General features: G+C 38.4%; 1 protein-coding gene across 1 annotated transcript in view; it reads left to right on the forward strand.

Annotated features, from left to right (window-relative positions):
* luzp2 (leucine zipper protein 2) overlaps window positions 1–15295 on the forward strand; it is a gene marked incomplete at its 5' end in the record, with an annotated part of 77332 nt that overhangs the window by 1191 nt on the left and 60846 nt on the right. Inside the window, 3 exons of the mRNA XM_010766800.1 lie at window positions 4046–4116; window positions 7587–7668; window positions 13925–13987. Of these exons, the coding sequence (XP_010765102.1) occupies window positions 4046–4116; window positions 7587–7668; window positions 13925–13987 (216 nt within the window). The remainder of the gene's footprint in view (window positions 1–4045; window positions 4117–7586; window positions 7669–13924; window positions 13988–15295) is intronic.

Raw genomic sequence — 15295 nt, forward strand, 5'->3', positions numbered from 1 at the left:
TTCTCTCTCACACCAGAGGAGACGGAGATAAAAACAAAAGGTATTAACACACCAGTTAATATTCTTTAAAGAATAAAATCTATACCGTTGCTTTTTCCCTTCGGATTAACGACAAAGTGGGATTTTTTTCTCAGTAACGTACCTGTTACTAGCGTGTCCACTCCACGCCGACACCCCGGCGAACAAAGATGGACCCTTCTCTCCCTCACACCAGAGGAGTCAGGGACTCGGAGGCTCGGCTATGCGGCTGCGGGTTTAAGATCTCAGGCACAGACTCACACCAGGTCTGCTNCCCAAACCTGCCTTTATACCTAAGGTGGTTGGTTCATGTACCCCCATTGACATTGTGGCATTTCCTCCGCCGCTGTGTTCCTCTGAGGAACAGCGGCCGAATTTGCTGTGTCCAGTTCGTGCTTTACGCACCTATATGGACAGGTCAAAAGAGTTTCGTTGCAATGACCAACTCTTTATATCCTGGGCTAACCCTCAGAAGGGCAAGCCCGTTACCAGGCAACGGCTGGATTGTGGAAGCGATTGCTCTGGCTTATACGAGTCAGGGTTTGCAGACACAAACAGGCCTGCATGCTCATTCTACTCGTGGACTGGCTACATCCTGGGCTTTGTTCAAGGGTGTTTCCATCCAAGACATTTGTGCAGCAGCGAGCTGGTCCTCACCGCTCACTTTTGTCCGCTTTTACAGGCTAGATGTCTCTGCTCAAAGTGTGGCCCGCGCAGTGCTGGGCCCCGTGTTGAGACAGGGTTCTACCTGTTAAGTTCTGGTTGTTTTGGTGATTTTCGAGATAAGCATGTCTAGCAATACGGGAGTTTCAATATCCCATAGTGAGACATCGAACGGAGTGTTATGAATGAGAACTATAGGTTACTTACGTAACCCCAGTTCTCAGAGTAACATGAAGTGAGATGTCTCACCAGACGGTCCTTCTTGCTAAGGCAAAGCGAGAAGAGGTGCTTATTTTGAATGACGCTGCGTCGTAGCGCAAGCTACTTATAGGGTGGGTGGATTCACTGACGTAGACGTCAAGATCACCAGCCAATCAGGATTGGCGTAATGAGATTGATGCTTCTGTTTGCATACGCGTTGAGGCGCATCCCATAGTGAGACATCTCACTTCATGTTACTCTGAGAACTGGGGTTACGTAAGTAACCTATAGTTACTCAAACAACTTTTTTGAACATCATATTAGTCCACTCAATTTAAACGTTACGTTTATAATATACAAAATAAATAGTTTTAACTGTTCGCTTGTTTACAACCCTTAAGTTGGTTCAACATAACCTGTTCATTTTCCAATGAATCAGAAAAATGTAATGTCTTTTTAAAACCAGAATGTAAACAAATCCCTGTCCCCTAGATTGTAATCAACTTTTTCTGATGGATTTGTAAAAGAATAAAAATGAATGCACCTTAATCTAAAGAAAAGTTGTTATGCCCACAAACGCCTTTTTACATTTTGAAAATATGCAAAAATGTTTACCCCAGCTCCTACAGAAAGGCTTATTTTCCATAATGTAGGAATATAAATGGGTTAATAACACAGCTTTTAGATGGATGGTAATGAGGATTATTATCCTTAGTGCAAAAGGAGATATCCCTTGGTTTCCCCAAATTCTGGTCCTGGACTTTTCATCGAGTAATAACACATTTTATTGGTGAGATTATAATTATGTGAGCATTTTGCATAACATAATTATCACAGTGCCACATACTGCACACACTTCCCAGCAGTCAGTTTAGGTCAACTTCATTATGCCTCCTGGCAATGACAAGAAATGAGAGAAACTCAATTATATATACAGACATTTGAATCATTTATTATTTTTCAGCCCCATTAGTGTATGAAACAATGATACAAAACATGCCCCCGTCTTGGACATCAAGAGCTTTGGTGCCAGATGCCCTGCGTTTCTGCACAGCGCTCTCACAGCTGCAGTGTGAGTGATAGTTTCCTCTTCGCAGGATGTCTATGTTTTCACTTTCAGATCACTTTTATGGGCTAATAGAATTGTCTGAAAATCAAGAAACTGATGTAAAATGACAATTTGTCCAACATTTGTGTGTGTATGCGAGAGATGTCCAATGTGTCTGGGAAAAACTCATGCAGATAGACTATCATTATCCGCGGGGCAGGCTCTGATGTCTATTCACTCAAGGCTAGCCAGGTTGGCATCCATCTTGGCCCGAGCCCCAAGCCAGCACACTGGGCAGGACAGAGGTAGGGTTAGATTTGGAATAGTGTGCTCTGAAACAAAGCTTCAGGGGGAAAACATCATCTACATAAAAATAAATCGTCAGCTTTTAAAGGGGAATCAAGTCAACAGGGAGAAGCCGTTAGTAGATACGGATAGACCTGATGGAGCAAGTGTTTATTGTTTTTAACGAGTCGCCCATAGGTGGTGGTCAGAAGCCCTTTATAATAAAGCTTTGTGTGATGGGGAATTTATTCTTGGCAAACGCTCCCGTCTGCGAAGCAGTTAGTACAAGATTAGACATTATGATCTATATTTTTATCCTGCCCCTTACTGTGGGCTCCAGTGACAATTTAGATGATCCTAACATGAGACATTTGCACATGAGTAAAAAAAAGAAAGAAAGGCAGTTTGATAGTTAAAAATATTTTATTGTATAGCTTTTGAGTCATCTCTTGAAGAAGAACCTTGTAAACTGCATTTTTCACAATGAAACACTAATAATAGAACACTGATTTATGTGAAGAACAGAGACTTATGTGATCCAGTGAACATCTCCATTTAGTTTTAACATAAAAATGTAGGAACTGTAATTTATAACCATATTCACTTACTATGTAACTACAGAAGCCTTTTACAATGTGTTAAACTGGGCCTATTTTAATTGGAAATGATATTGGTTTCTTTATGGACGAAATTAATTGAGGCAGAGAGGAGAATAAAACCACACAAAATAATTTGTTTTTTTTATCGCCTCTTCTCTTTATTTATAAATATGTTGCATTCATTTTAGGCCTTAGGGATAAATTATGTTCAACTTCAATTGACATTGTGTACTGAAGATTATTTTCATCCAAACAGTAAAGCTCTTTTTGTGACAGTATATGACAAAACAATGCTTGTTAAAATAAGAGGCCTGGGCTTTTATCTTTCTTTTGTTGTGGACAATAATGTTGGGGGGGAGTAGAAAAGTGGTCATTTAGATCTTGGCTCCATGACAGATGATACAAATTATCGATTCAAGGGAGACAAAAGAGAGAAAGGGATGTTATTTTGCAAATAACATACATTTTCATGCTTTTTTATTATTCGAACTGCACAACTTCAATTATTTGAAGTGGATATACATTCTCTATTGTCAAGAGTTGTTTTTGGTCCCGTTTTTAGACCAGCTCTCATACATAAGTGAACATGAATTCAGGGGCTGCCGAGGAGAAGAAACATCTCCTCTGTGACAGGAGGAATCGGGGTTTATGGAAATGTTGTGTTAATTGCATAGATATTCCCTTCAAGCACATTTAAAGAGAAGCGTCCACACTCCCTTAGGAGCCTGGAAATGTCTGTTTGGCTCATAACAAGTAAGAAATATCTTAGGGCTTGCTGAGCAATCAGAGACCTGACTAATCCATAATTAGCCATCAGGCAGATGCTTAGACACCTGAAAACCCCAATCTGTGCCCTCGTTAGGATTCTTGGAAGACTTTCATCCCAACATTAATATAGGCTATTTCGGTTTTTTTCTTAGTTTTTTTTTTTCCGATCGGGGGTGTTTTGCATCAACACCATTTTACATCTGGTTCATCATTCAATAATGTTCACCTCAATTACCTTAAAAGTCTCGTGCTTTTGACATTTCGTTTCAGTATTCTACATTTAGGAGTTGCATAATTAACACTGACGCTTTTCCCTGTTGCTTGAGATTATTTGTAACCTTAAAAACCTTGTTATATTTTTGAAACATTTATTGCAAGATTCAAGGAATGTTTTTAAAGAGTATTTGCTGTCTCTGGCCTTATGGGGTACTTTGAAATAATGTCTTCTTCTGTGCTCTTTCAGTCGCTGAAAAAGGATGACTCAGTGGCCAAAAAGGACGTGCAGAGGATTCTGGAGCTCAGCCACAAACAGAGGTAAATTGAAGCATCATGGATGACTTAGACATGAGTTGCCAACAGTAACAGGCTGCTCACGCCTGTCATCAAAATGTAGGTTATGCATTTATAATAACCTGAAGCAGTTGTGATTGATAAGATTCCAGCACAATATTTAAGATGGTCACTGCCAACAATGCCATAGCTGTTGGGAAAATGAAAAGTCATTGCTTTAAATACAGTTTTATGTAAGTATATAGTTATTACTTATTTAAGCTTGTGAAAACTCTTCAAATCAAGTAACAAATACTTTGAGCACCCCTGGATCGGAAAGTCATAATTCCAGTTATTTTTGCCATCAACGTAACATGAGTATTTTACATGAGAGATGCCCTTCTATAGCTTTGGTTGGCATGAAACTCTCCTGGTTAACTCATCAGTACAAATGATGAATGTGTTAGAAATGTACTAGTTTGTTAATAAAAAAAGAAAAGTAGAAGCCAGGGATTCTTAAAACATTTTTGGTAGGCACTTACTGCATCTCACAAGGTGCATTTCATCAACCAACATCCAATTGCTGAGGAAAAACATTTTAAAAGTCCTTATTGCTCGAATTCTACCTCTGGTCTGGGACCTAAGCTCATGGGAGTTGCAGTATTTGGCGACGTCTGCCAAGTTGAAATAACTGATTCACCATGGATGGAAAATAAAGCGTTCATATTGGATCACATACTTGTGCAGTAGAGAGAAGCGTTAAATAATGTCTGAGTTACTATTATTGATGTTTGTTATTTTAAGGTGTTGCTGTTTGCTTTAAAATGGCACTACAGTATATAAAGGAGCAGGTGGAGAATGCATAATCCAATCTTAAATCCTTCTTGTATATTCGAAAATAATTTGCCTGTCTGCTTTTTGTGAAAAAGCACATCAAATGTCTGTGATGTATTGCTTTATCTTTGTTCGGGCAAGCTGGAAAAGCGTTTACCTAAAGTGCTTCACCGGTTAGGATTGTCTGATTAATGCTGTGTGTAATGAGACTTTTAATGATTATGAGTCATTTGTGGCCTTCATGCTCTCTGAAATGTCAACCTGATTGAAGTCCAACCTTCAGTGTGCAGTATCCTGATAGCCAATCAATAGCCTATCACCAGTGTACGGCAGCACTCACATGTCATGAAGCTAAAAACCATAAAGCTGCAGCTTAGCTCGATGCTGCTTAGCTAGCAGTTGAGAGCTGCAATTTTTATTTAAAATGTTATTAATCCAACTTTGGAGTTCAATATCTGCCAAGTGTGATTACTAGCTGACTCAATCAAGGCGCATGCAGACAGGTGATTCATTGCAAGTCGTTTATTTTTGACAACCCTTAACAGCGATTTGATTGGTTTTGGTTTCGGAAAATATGTTTACCACAGACTGTAATGCAGAAACACATTTACAAAAGGACTAGATGCAGACGGCAACAAAATAATATTTTAAGGTTTAAAAATAGTAAAAAGGAATTCCGCTGTGATTTAACCTGCTGCTTATTTTAAGTATTGTGTTCTATGCTCACCACTCTGCTTTCAAGGTATGTTAGAGTCTCATTTACTGTGCCCTTTTTTGTGTGTTTGGGCAGTTTTGATCTGAATTTGTCCAAGCCTTGGATGCAGGAGATGAGAGAAGAAATGAAATTCCGTGGCAGTGGTGGTTGGCTGGTCGCTGTAAAGAAACATTTTTGCTCGGCTGAATTTATGCCAAGAGACAAGTTCATTGGCATGTGAAATCCTAGAGTGTATATAGCTGCAATGCAATGCCACCCTTTCCATACAAACATTGGCCGCTTCCCTACATCAGAGGCAGACTACAAACGCATCATGGACTTTTGAATGTACAGCCATGCATGGAAACAGTAAATCAAATGCTACCTCTAAAATAACTAGGCTTCCTCGTGGTGTGATTTCTACAAACGTTTTTGAAACCACTGACCCACATCCCTTGCCCACTTGATTGATAATTTAGTGTGCATTGCTGTTATCTGTGCACATGAGCATCAAACGATACTGAAATACACATTGCATACCAAGAATTAACATTTATGTTAAGTGCATAAAGAATGCAGCACCAGCCTTCAAACCGCATGCATTAAATCAGTGTGAAGCACTATAGGCGCATTCACACCGCAGTACTTTTCCTACAAAGGTTCATGAGAACTCTTTAGTTCTCATGAACTAAGTGCAGATCGCGTTCACACCGGAATAAGTCCCTGGGGGACGATTAGGCAAATAAAGCCGCTGACGTCACTTCTTCTTCTTCTGCTTTGGGTTTACTGGCAGGCCGCAAACAACTTCACGGCGTATACTGCCGCCCGAAGCCTTCTGAGTAAATCGCCAGAACGCCGACACCTCCTCATCTCCACCGCTCCCATGTTTTTTTTTGTGTTGCCATAAGTTAGTCTCTCTGCGTTTGTGCACTGGGCTAATGCTCATAATGCTAATGCGAGGATAATAAAATGGCGGTTTCACAAAACTTTTTGGGAGTTTTACGGGGCGTGGTTTGCATTCCGCCCGGCCAATCAGACATAGGAACCTTTTTCTCCCACAAAAGTCCCTGCTCTCTAGCAGGGACGGAAAAGGGAGTAAAAAGGTTCTGATGAACTAATTTTAGTTCCGGCTCTTTTTGGTGTGAACGCGACATTTCGGAACTATATTGGAACTAAAGTGGGAAAAGTACAGCGGTGTGAACGCGCCTTATGTTTTCTTTATATATATTCTTTAATGCATTATTGACCTTAAGTCTGTAACCTTAGCCATTATTGATATGTGCCTTCTTGGTCGTTAAACTGTACTTTATCTTGAGAAAAAAACAACAACATTAAAACAATAATCTGCAGCTGAACCGTTAAATCCAAACAGGGGAACTTTAAAGGATAATAAATAAATTTTAAACTATTGCAAAACAATATTGTTTTGACAGCAAAAAAAAAAGAATTGCCCAAAGACAATCAATTCAAATAAACTAAATGGAATATAGCAAATAAAAAAAAGGAAATGTTAGCACTCTTGCCAGTCAGTTTAGCTACCGGTACACATAATCTGCATTACCTGCATTACCTAATTACACTGTAAATAAGGTGCCACTGTTTGCATTACTGCATCAGTTTTCCTACTGGGAAAAGGTATAGCCACAATTGTTATATTTAAAATATAAAAGTCATATTGAATTGAGTGCTTTCTGATTGTTGAAACTTGAATTTACAGTATTTATATTTTCTTCACAAACTGCTATAATGTATACGTTTTATTTATATGGGTCTATGAACGGAAAACCTGATTTTTTTTTCTCCAACATTTCATTTTTTTCATAACATGAAATGTGACGTGAAATTACCTTACTGAGTGTCTGTGCAAAAGGACTCTCCTCAGTGGTATTTAAAAGAAAAGCTTTTGTGTGACAGTGTGGTCGAAGCCGCTGATGGTGCGAGCAGGGTCTGCTAACAGGGTGTTTCTCATTTCCCTCCCACTTGACAGAGAGGAGATGAAGTCCCTCCAGACAGCCCTGCAGAAGCAGCTGGAAGAGGCCAATGAGAGAGCGGAGAAGCAGCAGGCCACGGTAAGAGAGAGCTGACCTGACCGTCAACATCCAGTCTCCTCTAACCAGCGCCGTCACCTGTCACACAGTCCCCCCGTTATCCACACTCATTACCCAGCCAACTCTCTCGCTTCCTTGATACATCATTAGTTGAAACTCTCAGAAATTGAAAGAGAAATCTATGTGTCCTCCTACCCTGACACCCACGCAGAAATATTTGATAAGAACAGACAAAGGCATTATAGCCCAAGAACATGTTCTTATCTATCCATCAATCAATCCCACTGTCTACAGTATCCACTGTACCTGTATATCTCTGCTGCACACTACACTGACACCTTGCTTTATATTCCACACAGGTCTTAATCACTATCTAGCAAATAATTTAAATTAATCACAAGGTCTTTATAATTTCAGTAAAATGGTGAAGAACCCAAAGCCCAAGGTGATGTATTGAAATTGGAGCAGTAGTCTCTGACGTCAATATATTGAGTTTAATATTGAAGGAATCATATAAAAGCTGAACATTAACACTTGTTTCCAGTGGGAACAGGTTCATGTTTTGTCAGTTTAACCTGATGACTAATTTAGCTATTAACTTTATAATTTCAGATCCATTCATTTTAAATGTAATGATTAATAGAAGATGACACTATCTTCATAACTTAAGGATTTGTCCTAGGTCTTTAGACTTATTAATGTGCATGACTGAAACTAATTAAATTACCAAACAAATATTCTCGATAAGCATCTGTCATGGCTGTGGCAATACCACAAAGAAAATGGTAAGAGTCATCAAAAAATGCTGCCTTGACAAAATTAACTAATTAATAAGTGATAATTGTTGAACTTACATTGTATGCTGCTAGTTAAGAGCACTTTCACATAATGGTTACCAATGATATCAAAAAAGACTGCTTTAGTCCTTTGTTGTCCGTACTAAGGACACTGAAACAACTGGATTGAGTTACCAGCTATATCAAAACAATTATCATATATTTTTTAAAACATCATATATTTTTTTAAACAAATTAATAATCTTTTGAAGTGATTATATGAATTATTGCACATTGAATAGGTCAATATATGTATATATGTATTTATGTTGTGTATTAAGTTTATATTTACATTACATTACATGTCACTTGTTGAACGGTTTTACCCAAAACAACTTATATGCATTAAATAGTGTGGCCAATCCCTACAGAAGCCATTTGGGGTGAAGTGTCTTGCCCAGGGACACAGGGGTATGTTGACTGCAGTGGGGATTGAACCATTGCTTCCATGATCTGAAGATTAGCTCACTTACACTTAGCCACAGCCTACTGTACATTTGTCCATAAAGCATGTTTGCTTTTGTTTCCAGTCATTATACTAATTATATTTTAGGGCCTTTTCAAATGCTGTGTAGCAAGATAATCATATTGCTAACAATATATAACAATGTCATTAAAAATATGTTGTGACTTATTTGATTTAATATCCGAGCCCCAGTATTATGTTCTATAGTGAAAGCAGACACAAGTGCAAATAATTAAAATAAACCTTTTATTTTTTTCTTTTTTTAATCTCTCTGATCATTAAAATGAAAGCCTACCGTTTCCGGTTCTGTAAAAAGCATTTAGAACCGCCTTAAACCTTCATTTTTTCCTCAGGCCAGCAGGGTTCGACTTCTCTTGTTGCATAAAGCAGTGCAAGTGTGTAGAGGTCTATGAGAAAATGACCATACTACTCATTTTATTTGTTGTAAACATCAATGTAAGGTCTTAATTTATGGTTTCAAATATCCTTCTAACAGCATAATGTTTATTTTGCAAATGTTAGTCCCATAGAGAGTAAAATAGACCGTACAGCAGCGTATGCTACTTTGTGATTGACAGGTTACTTCCCCAGTGTTGTTTTTGTCTTTGAACATCAACTTTATGAGATTGTGTTTTTTTAGTTTATGAAAATCAATTGTAAATATTTAAGTTGCCTAAAAAAATTAGTTTGAGTGGTCCTTAGCCCCACCTTCTTGTGTCACTGCTTGTAAAAAACAAAAACAAGATAACGACAAACTCTTGGCATCTGAACTATACTGAACAAAGCAACTAGTGACTGTGTAGAGAGTTTCTGTGCGGGTTTTTCCATTTGATTTATACAGTCTATGGGTTTACTCCAAACAATTAACTGTTGTGTAGTCATGGTAGTACCTATAGCATGAAGTTATCACTATATTATTGTTTAACATATGTTGCCGGTGAAAAACCTATTTAACATACATTGTACTCAGCTAGTCTGTAGATGTTTGGTTTTACTTAAAGTTGTGTCTATGCATATGCTCTATCTTACTTTATTGCCCAACATGTGTGTCCCCATAGTATTCAGATAAACCTCCTCTTATTCTGCAACACAACTCCTTATCAACAAATCACCCTGAAGCCTGTTGTTCTGCAAAGAAAGCTACAGAGTAGCGCTGGAGTTTTTCTGGGATGTCCAGTATATGCTAATGAATTAAATGTAATAGTCACGGCTTCGTATGCACTGTTGTGAGATTTCATTGACAACAACAATAAACAATCAAAGCACATCATTAATATAACTCTAACATTTCAAGGGACATTGTTGCCAATTTCTAAAACGGTGACAAATCCCAGTTGCTCGGTTTTATGATTTGAGTTTGACATTTATGTTCTGTTAAATGGAATGTATCCCTCCTGCTAAGATTCCAAATGGAAAGGAACACCTCTGCAGCATATACAATGCCACAGACGGTCAATAGAACAATGAAATGCTGTATCTGGTTTAGATTCCTCATGTCCACATAACATTGAGTGGGAAAAAAGGACTTACAAGAACTCAAGAGAGATGGTCCAAAAATAGTTTTTTGTACCAAGAGCAAACAGCAAGCAGCAGACAGAAAATAAGTTATATGTGCCGATAGATACTGTATGGGCAATACATTTCAAGCCAATCTCTTTTTAAGACAGTGTTTTGCATCAGGGCGTTTTTGTTCTGTGCATAAATATTTGTATTTATTGTAGCTACTCTCCAATTTCTCGGTTTAGAGTCCTTAATTAAAAAACATTTATCCAATAGAATGTCATCTGACACACAGAAATTACTAATCAACATTCAAATGGTTTCAAATACATTGACTTGAGAATCAGTGAAAACAAAAATCATATATGTGTATATATATATATATATATATATATACGTGGATGACCTTAAATTTTTTGATGTTAAACACGACCAAAACTGAAGTTATTGTACTTGGCCCAAAGAATCTACGAAACAAATTACGTATCTAAAGATATACTAACTATGGATGGCATTCATCTGGCCTCCAGTTAGACTGTAAGGAATCTTGGTGTTATATTTGATCAGGATTTATCCTTTAACGCCCACATAAAATCAATTTCAAGGACCGCCTACTTCCATCTAGGTAACATTGCAAAAATCAGGCATATCTTGCCTCAAAACGATGCAGAGAAACTAGTCCATGCCTTTGTTACTTCAAGGCTGGATTAATTATTGTAACTCCTTATTATCAGGGTGTACCAAGAAGTCAGTCAAGTCGCTTCAGCTGATTCAAAATGCTGCAGCTCGTGTACTAACCAGAGTTAGGAAAAGGGACCACATTACTCCTGTTCTGGCTGCCTTACACTGGCTCCCTATAGAACACAGGATATAATTTAAAAGTCTTCTTCTCGCCTACAAAGCCCTTAATGGGCAGGCGCCATCTTACCTTAAAGAACTCATTATACCCTACTGTCCTACTAGGGCATTGCGTTCCAAGAATGCAGGGTTGTTGGTTGTTCCTAGAGTCTCTAAAAGTACAATGGGAGCCAGAGCCTTTTCTTATCAAGCTCCACTTTTGTGGAATCAGCTTCCAGTTTTTGTTCGGACGGCAGACACCCTATCCGTTTTTAAGAGTGCGCTTAAGACCTTCCTTTTTGATAAAGCTTATAGTTAGGGCTGATTAGATTCAGCCCCTAGTTTTGCTGATATAGGCTTAGTTTGTCGGGGGACATCTTACTTCTTCCTTCTCTCTGTCTATACCTGTGTACTCTCATGTTCCGATTAACCCAGCTTCCCCAAATTTCTTTCTTTTTGGTGTCTATATACGCCGTGATCCAGAGTCATGGATGATCCTGCGGTCCTGTGTCATGGATCGCAAGTCCTGGATCTTGAGTCGTGGCTGTGGTCCTGGATCATAAGTCCTGGATGGATATTCTCGTGGATTAGTCTTCCCATTATACACACATGCATTTCCAAACAATTGGACTACCTATGTAGCAAATGTATTATCTTTTCAATTTACACACGGCATCTATTGCACGTCTGTCCGTCCTGGGAGAGGGATCCCTCCTCTGTTGCTCTCCCTGAGGTTTCTCCCATTTTTCCCTTTAAACTGTGGGTTTTCTCTGGAAGTTTTTCCTTGTACGATGTGAGGGTCTAAGGACAGAGGGTGTCGTATTGTCATACTGATATTCTGTACAAACTGTGAAGTCCACTGAGACAAATGTAACATTTGTGATATTGGGCTATATAAATAAACATTGATTGATTGATATGTACATTTCACATGAGATACAGTAGAATTAACTTATTTTGATTGCTGAACAAATATAATAACTAATACAAACAATAGCTTAATTCATCCGACTTACCTAGTATGCTGTAATGCTGTTTTTTTGTATCTCTCTTTCGATCCCTAAATGCTGCACCAGTATTTGTTTTTCGAGCTGTTCCTGAGGGCTGTGGCGGTGACTGAAAGGCTCAAACGTAAACTTTGATGTTATCTCACCCTGCTTTGGGATATGAGTCAACTGGTGAGGCTTAGTTTACAGTTCCCTGGGGTACACACCTGTTATGAGGTCACAAGCCTCATGAAGCTTTTCCTTTTTGTCCTCCACACTATCTTGATGACCTCTCTCAAGGACATGCAACACAAAAAAAGGTCTTTCCAAAAGAGAAAAGAAAGAAAGACAATACCTTGGCCTATCTATCCCACACACCTTATTATTTGTACGTACGGTAGCCCATGGCAGCAGTTTGCCATCTGCAGTTAGTGTTTGAACCTCCGTCTAACTGTAAAAACACAAGCCACAGGCCTGCACTAGCAAGACATGCTGAGCTCAGGATGAAAGGCATAAACAAAGATATCACTATGAAATGATAAGCATATGGGCTATTAAATCAGGCACACAGTGGATAGTCGGTAGTCACTCACTGTGGAATAAATGCCTAAGCGAATATATGTGCCGCATTCAGAGAGCCCCGGATGAGACGATTCTGGACACTTGTTATGCTAAACTCAGATTGTACGACACCAGAGGAATTTAATATGTGACAGGTTTTCCATCAGAGTTAAAAAGTCTTTAAGCCTTGATGGGTGGCCAGCTAAAAACTGTGTATTAAAATTTCACTACAGCAAGGGGGCCTCCGGGTTACTGTCAGTTTACAAGAAACAGTGTTCAATTATGGTTGGAGCCTGAATATACTGCATCGATGTAAACGTACCAGCGCTGCTCATATTGGTTAAATTAAAGACAGTAAATCAAGTGCTAACACTGTCTTTGCTACTTACACTGGCTTCATCTCAAGCCTCCAGTTCACTCAGCTAATGCATACAGGTTTTTCGAATGTATGTTATTTAATACCTTATTAACAAACTAAATGCTGCATCAGGATGTTTTTGCTCTCTCTATATGTTTCAATTATTGTGTTACTACTCTCGGGGGCAGTGACAGTGACTGAACATGACCTTTGATTATATCATGCCCTCTGCTTGGGGATGTGACTCAACCGGTTTGATCTAGTTACCCGGGGTGCCTCCATGGGAGAGGAAAACATGTCACTTTGATTTGACCAAAAAGGGAAGTAAAAGTGTTATTTCTGTACAACATTGTACATTGAAAATATTCATCAATATTAGTAATAGCACAAAGCAAATCACAAGTCTGTTAATATTACACAAAACACATGTAGTGTCCAAATCATGTTGTCTTTGATAGTTCTGGATTTTTATGGGATTTTGCTGAGAATAACAATAATAAAATATTGCCTGCCTTTCGTTTCATAAGTAAAGGCAATAAATCATGTATGGACACTGATTTTGGTTCATTGTCATAATCCCTTTAGTTCAATGCACTTCCTTTCCCATACAGCTCCTGCTAAAGCGGTGATGCTCAGTCTCCATGACTTTCATTAAAGATGTTCACTGAATGGAAAACAAACAAACAATGAATTGGGGGATTGAGTTTGATCTTTTTTCTGTTTCTGTTTTCAGATCAAATTTCTTAAAGTGGAGATGGAGAAAAAAACCAAAATCATCAAGGACTTACAGCAAGAGGTGAGTCATCAAAGCATCATTTAGGCTAGTTTGAACCCTGCTTTAAACAACACGTATTCTCAGTTAGTGCGTTTAAGAGATACATATGTAGCCATAAAGGAAGAATTTACTCCAATTGACCGATCAGGAACCCACTTTCCCCGCTTTGACCACCTCTATGTCATTTAATGATTATCTGTTTCTCTGAATATCTCCAGGGACCAGAAGAGAGCTAGTAGCTTTTAATCAGAGGTGGACATTCGCCTGCATGTATCTGTTTGAGCGTGCACTTTGCGAATACTGGAGTCTGGTGTGATCATGATGGTTATCGAGACTGTCATGGCTTGCGTTGGTTGAGAAATCGGTTTCTTCTATTCTTCCTCTGCGCTGGATTTCTCACTGCCTGATTGTTGAACATCGTATAGTTTGTCAAAACTAAAGTTTTTTTTGGTCTATTTTTATATTTACCACTGATTCCTTAGACAGCTAGAGAAAATAAAAAAGTTCTGCCGGCAAATACCATTGTACAGTAACTGTACTGAATTTGTGACACCACATTATCTGCCGCTTGGCTTGTTATCTGTGAAAAAAATTGAATAAAATACTAAAAAAACAACATCAAAACAACATCAGCCCATTAAATGCTGCAGAGCTACATCTGCAGCAGCTTTTTAAAGAGGTTTCTTGTTGGATGTTTCCATTGGTATCTTTTGTTTGTCTGTCAGCAATACACATAGGAAAATTGTCAAGATAAAACTTGTGCAGACCGGTACTTTGAAAAAATAATATAAAACATGCAGCGACAGCCACTTAATGGTTTTTACTGAACTTGATAGATATGTGAGGCCCTTAACTCAAAAGCCTGCTTATGAATGACACAAGGTTTCATACCACTGTTTCTTTGTTTTAATTAACTCCATTTGAAATATAGAAACACAAAAATGATTTAATTTTGACTGCAATTTTTGTATGATGACAGGCTCATTTTGATGTACCTGTCATCTGAAACCTTATTGACACCACACAAAATGCAATACATTCATGATTAGCTAGAAAATAACTTTTCTTCAGGAACACATGGCACATTTGCAAATATACATAGCTAAGATTTGCCGTTTGTTGTTCAAATATCAAAGGCCCCTAATGTCCTTTATTTCACACTATGGTGTTTATTGTGTTTATTTTCCAGTATATATTTTTATTGCACATTATCAATATGTTGCCATTGCTATCATTCAGTCACAAAGGCTGTAAATAAGAGAGCTGTCGAGGCATTTTCAAAAACAAGATGGCTGCAGCTGATGTAAGCTTTCTTTTGAAGCTGCTATC

Source organism: Notothenia coriiceps, unplaced genomic scaffold (genome assembly GCF_000735185.1).
Source record: "Notothenia coriiceps isolate Sejong01 unplaced genomic scaffold, NC01 NC01_scaffold00000319, whole genome shotgun sequence".
Classification (NCBI taxonomy): Eukaryota; Metazoa; Chordata; class Actinopteri; order Perciformes; family Nototheniidae; genus Notothenia; species Notothenia coriiceps.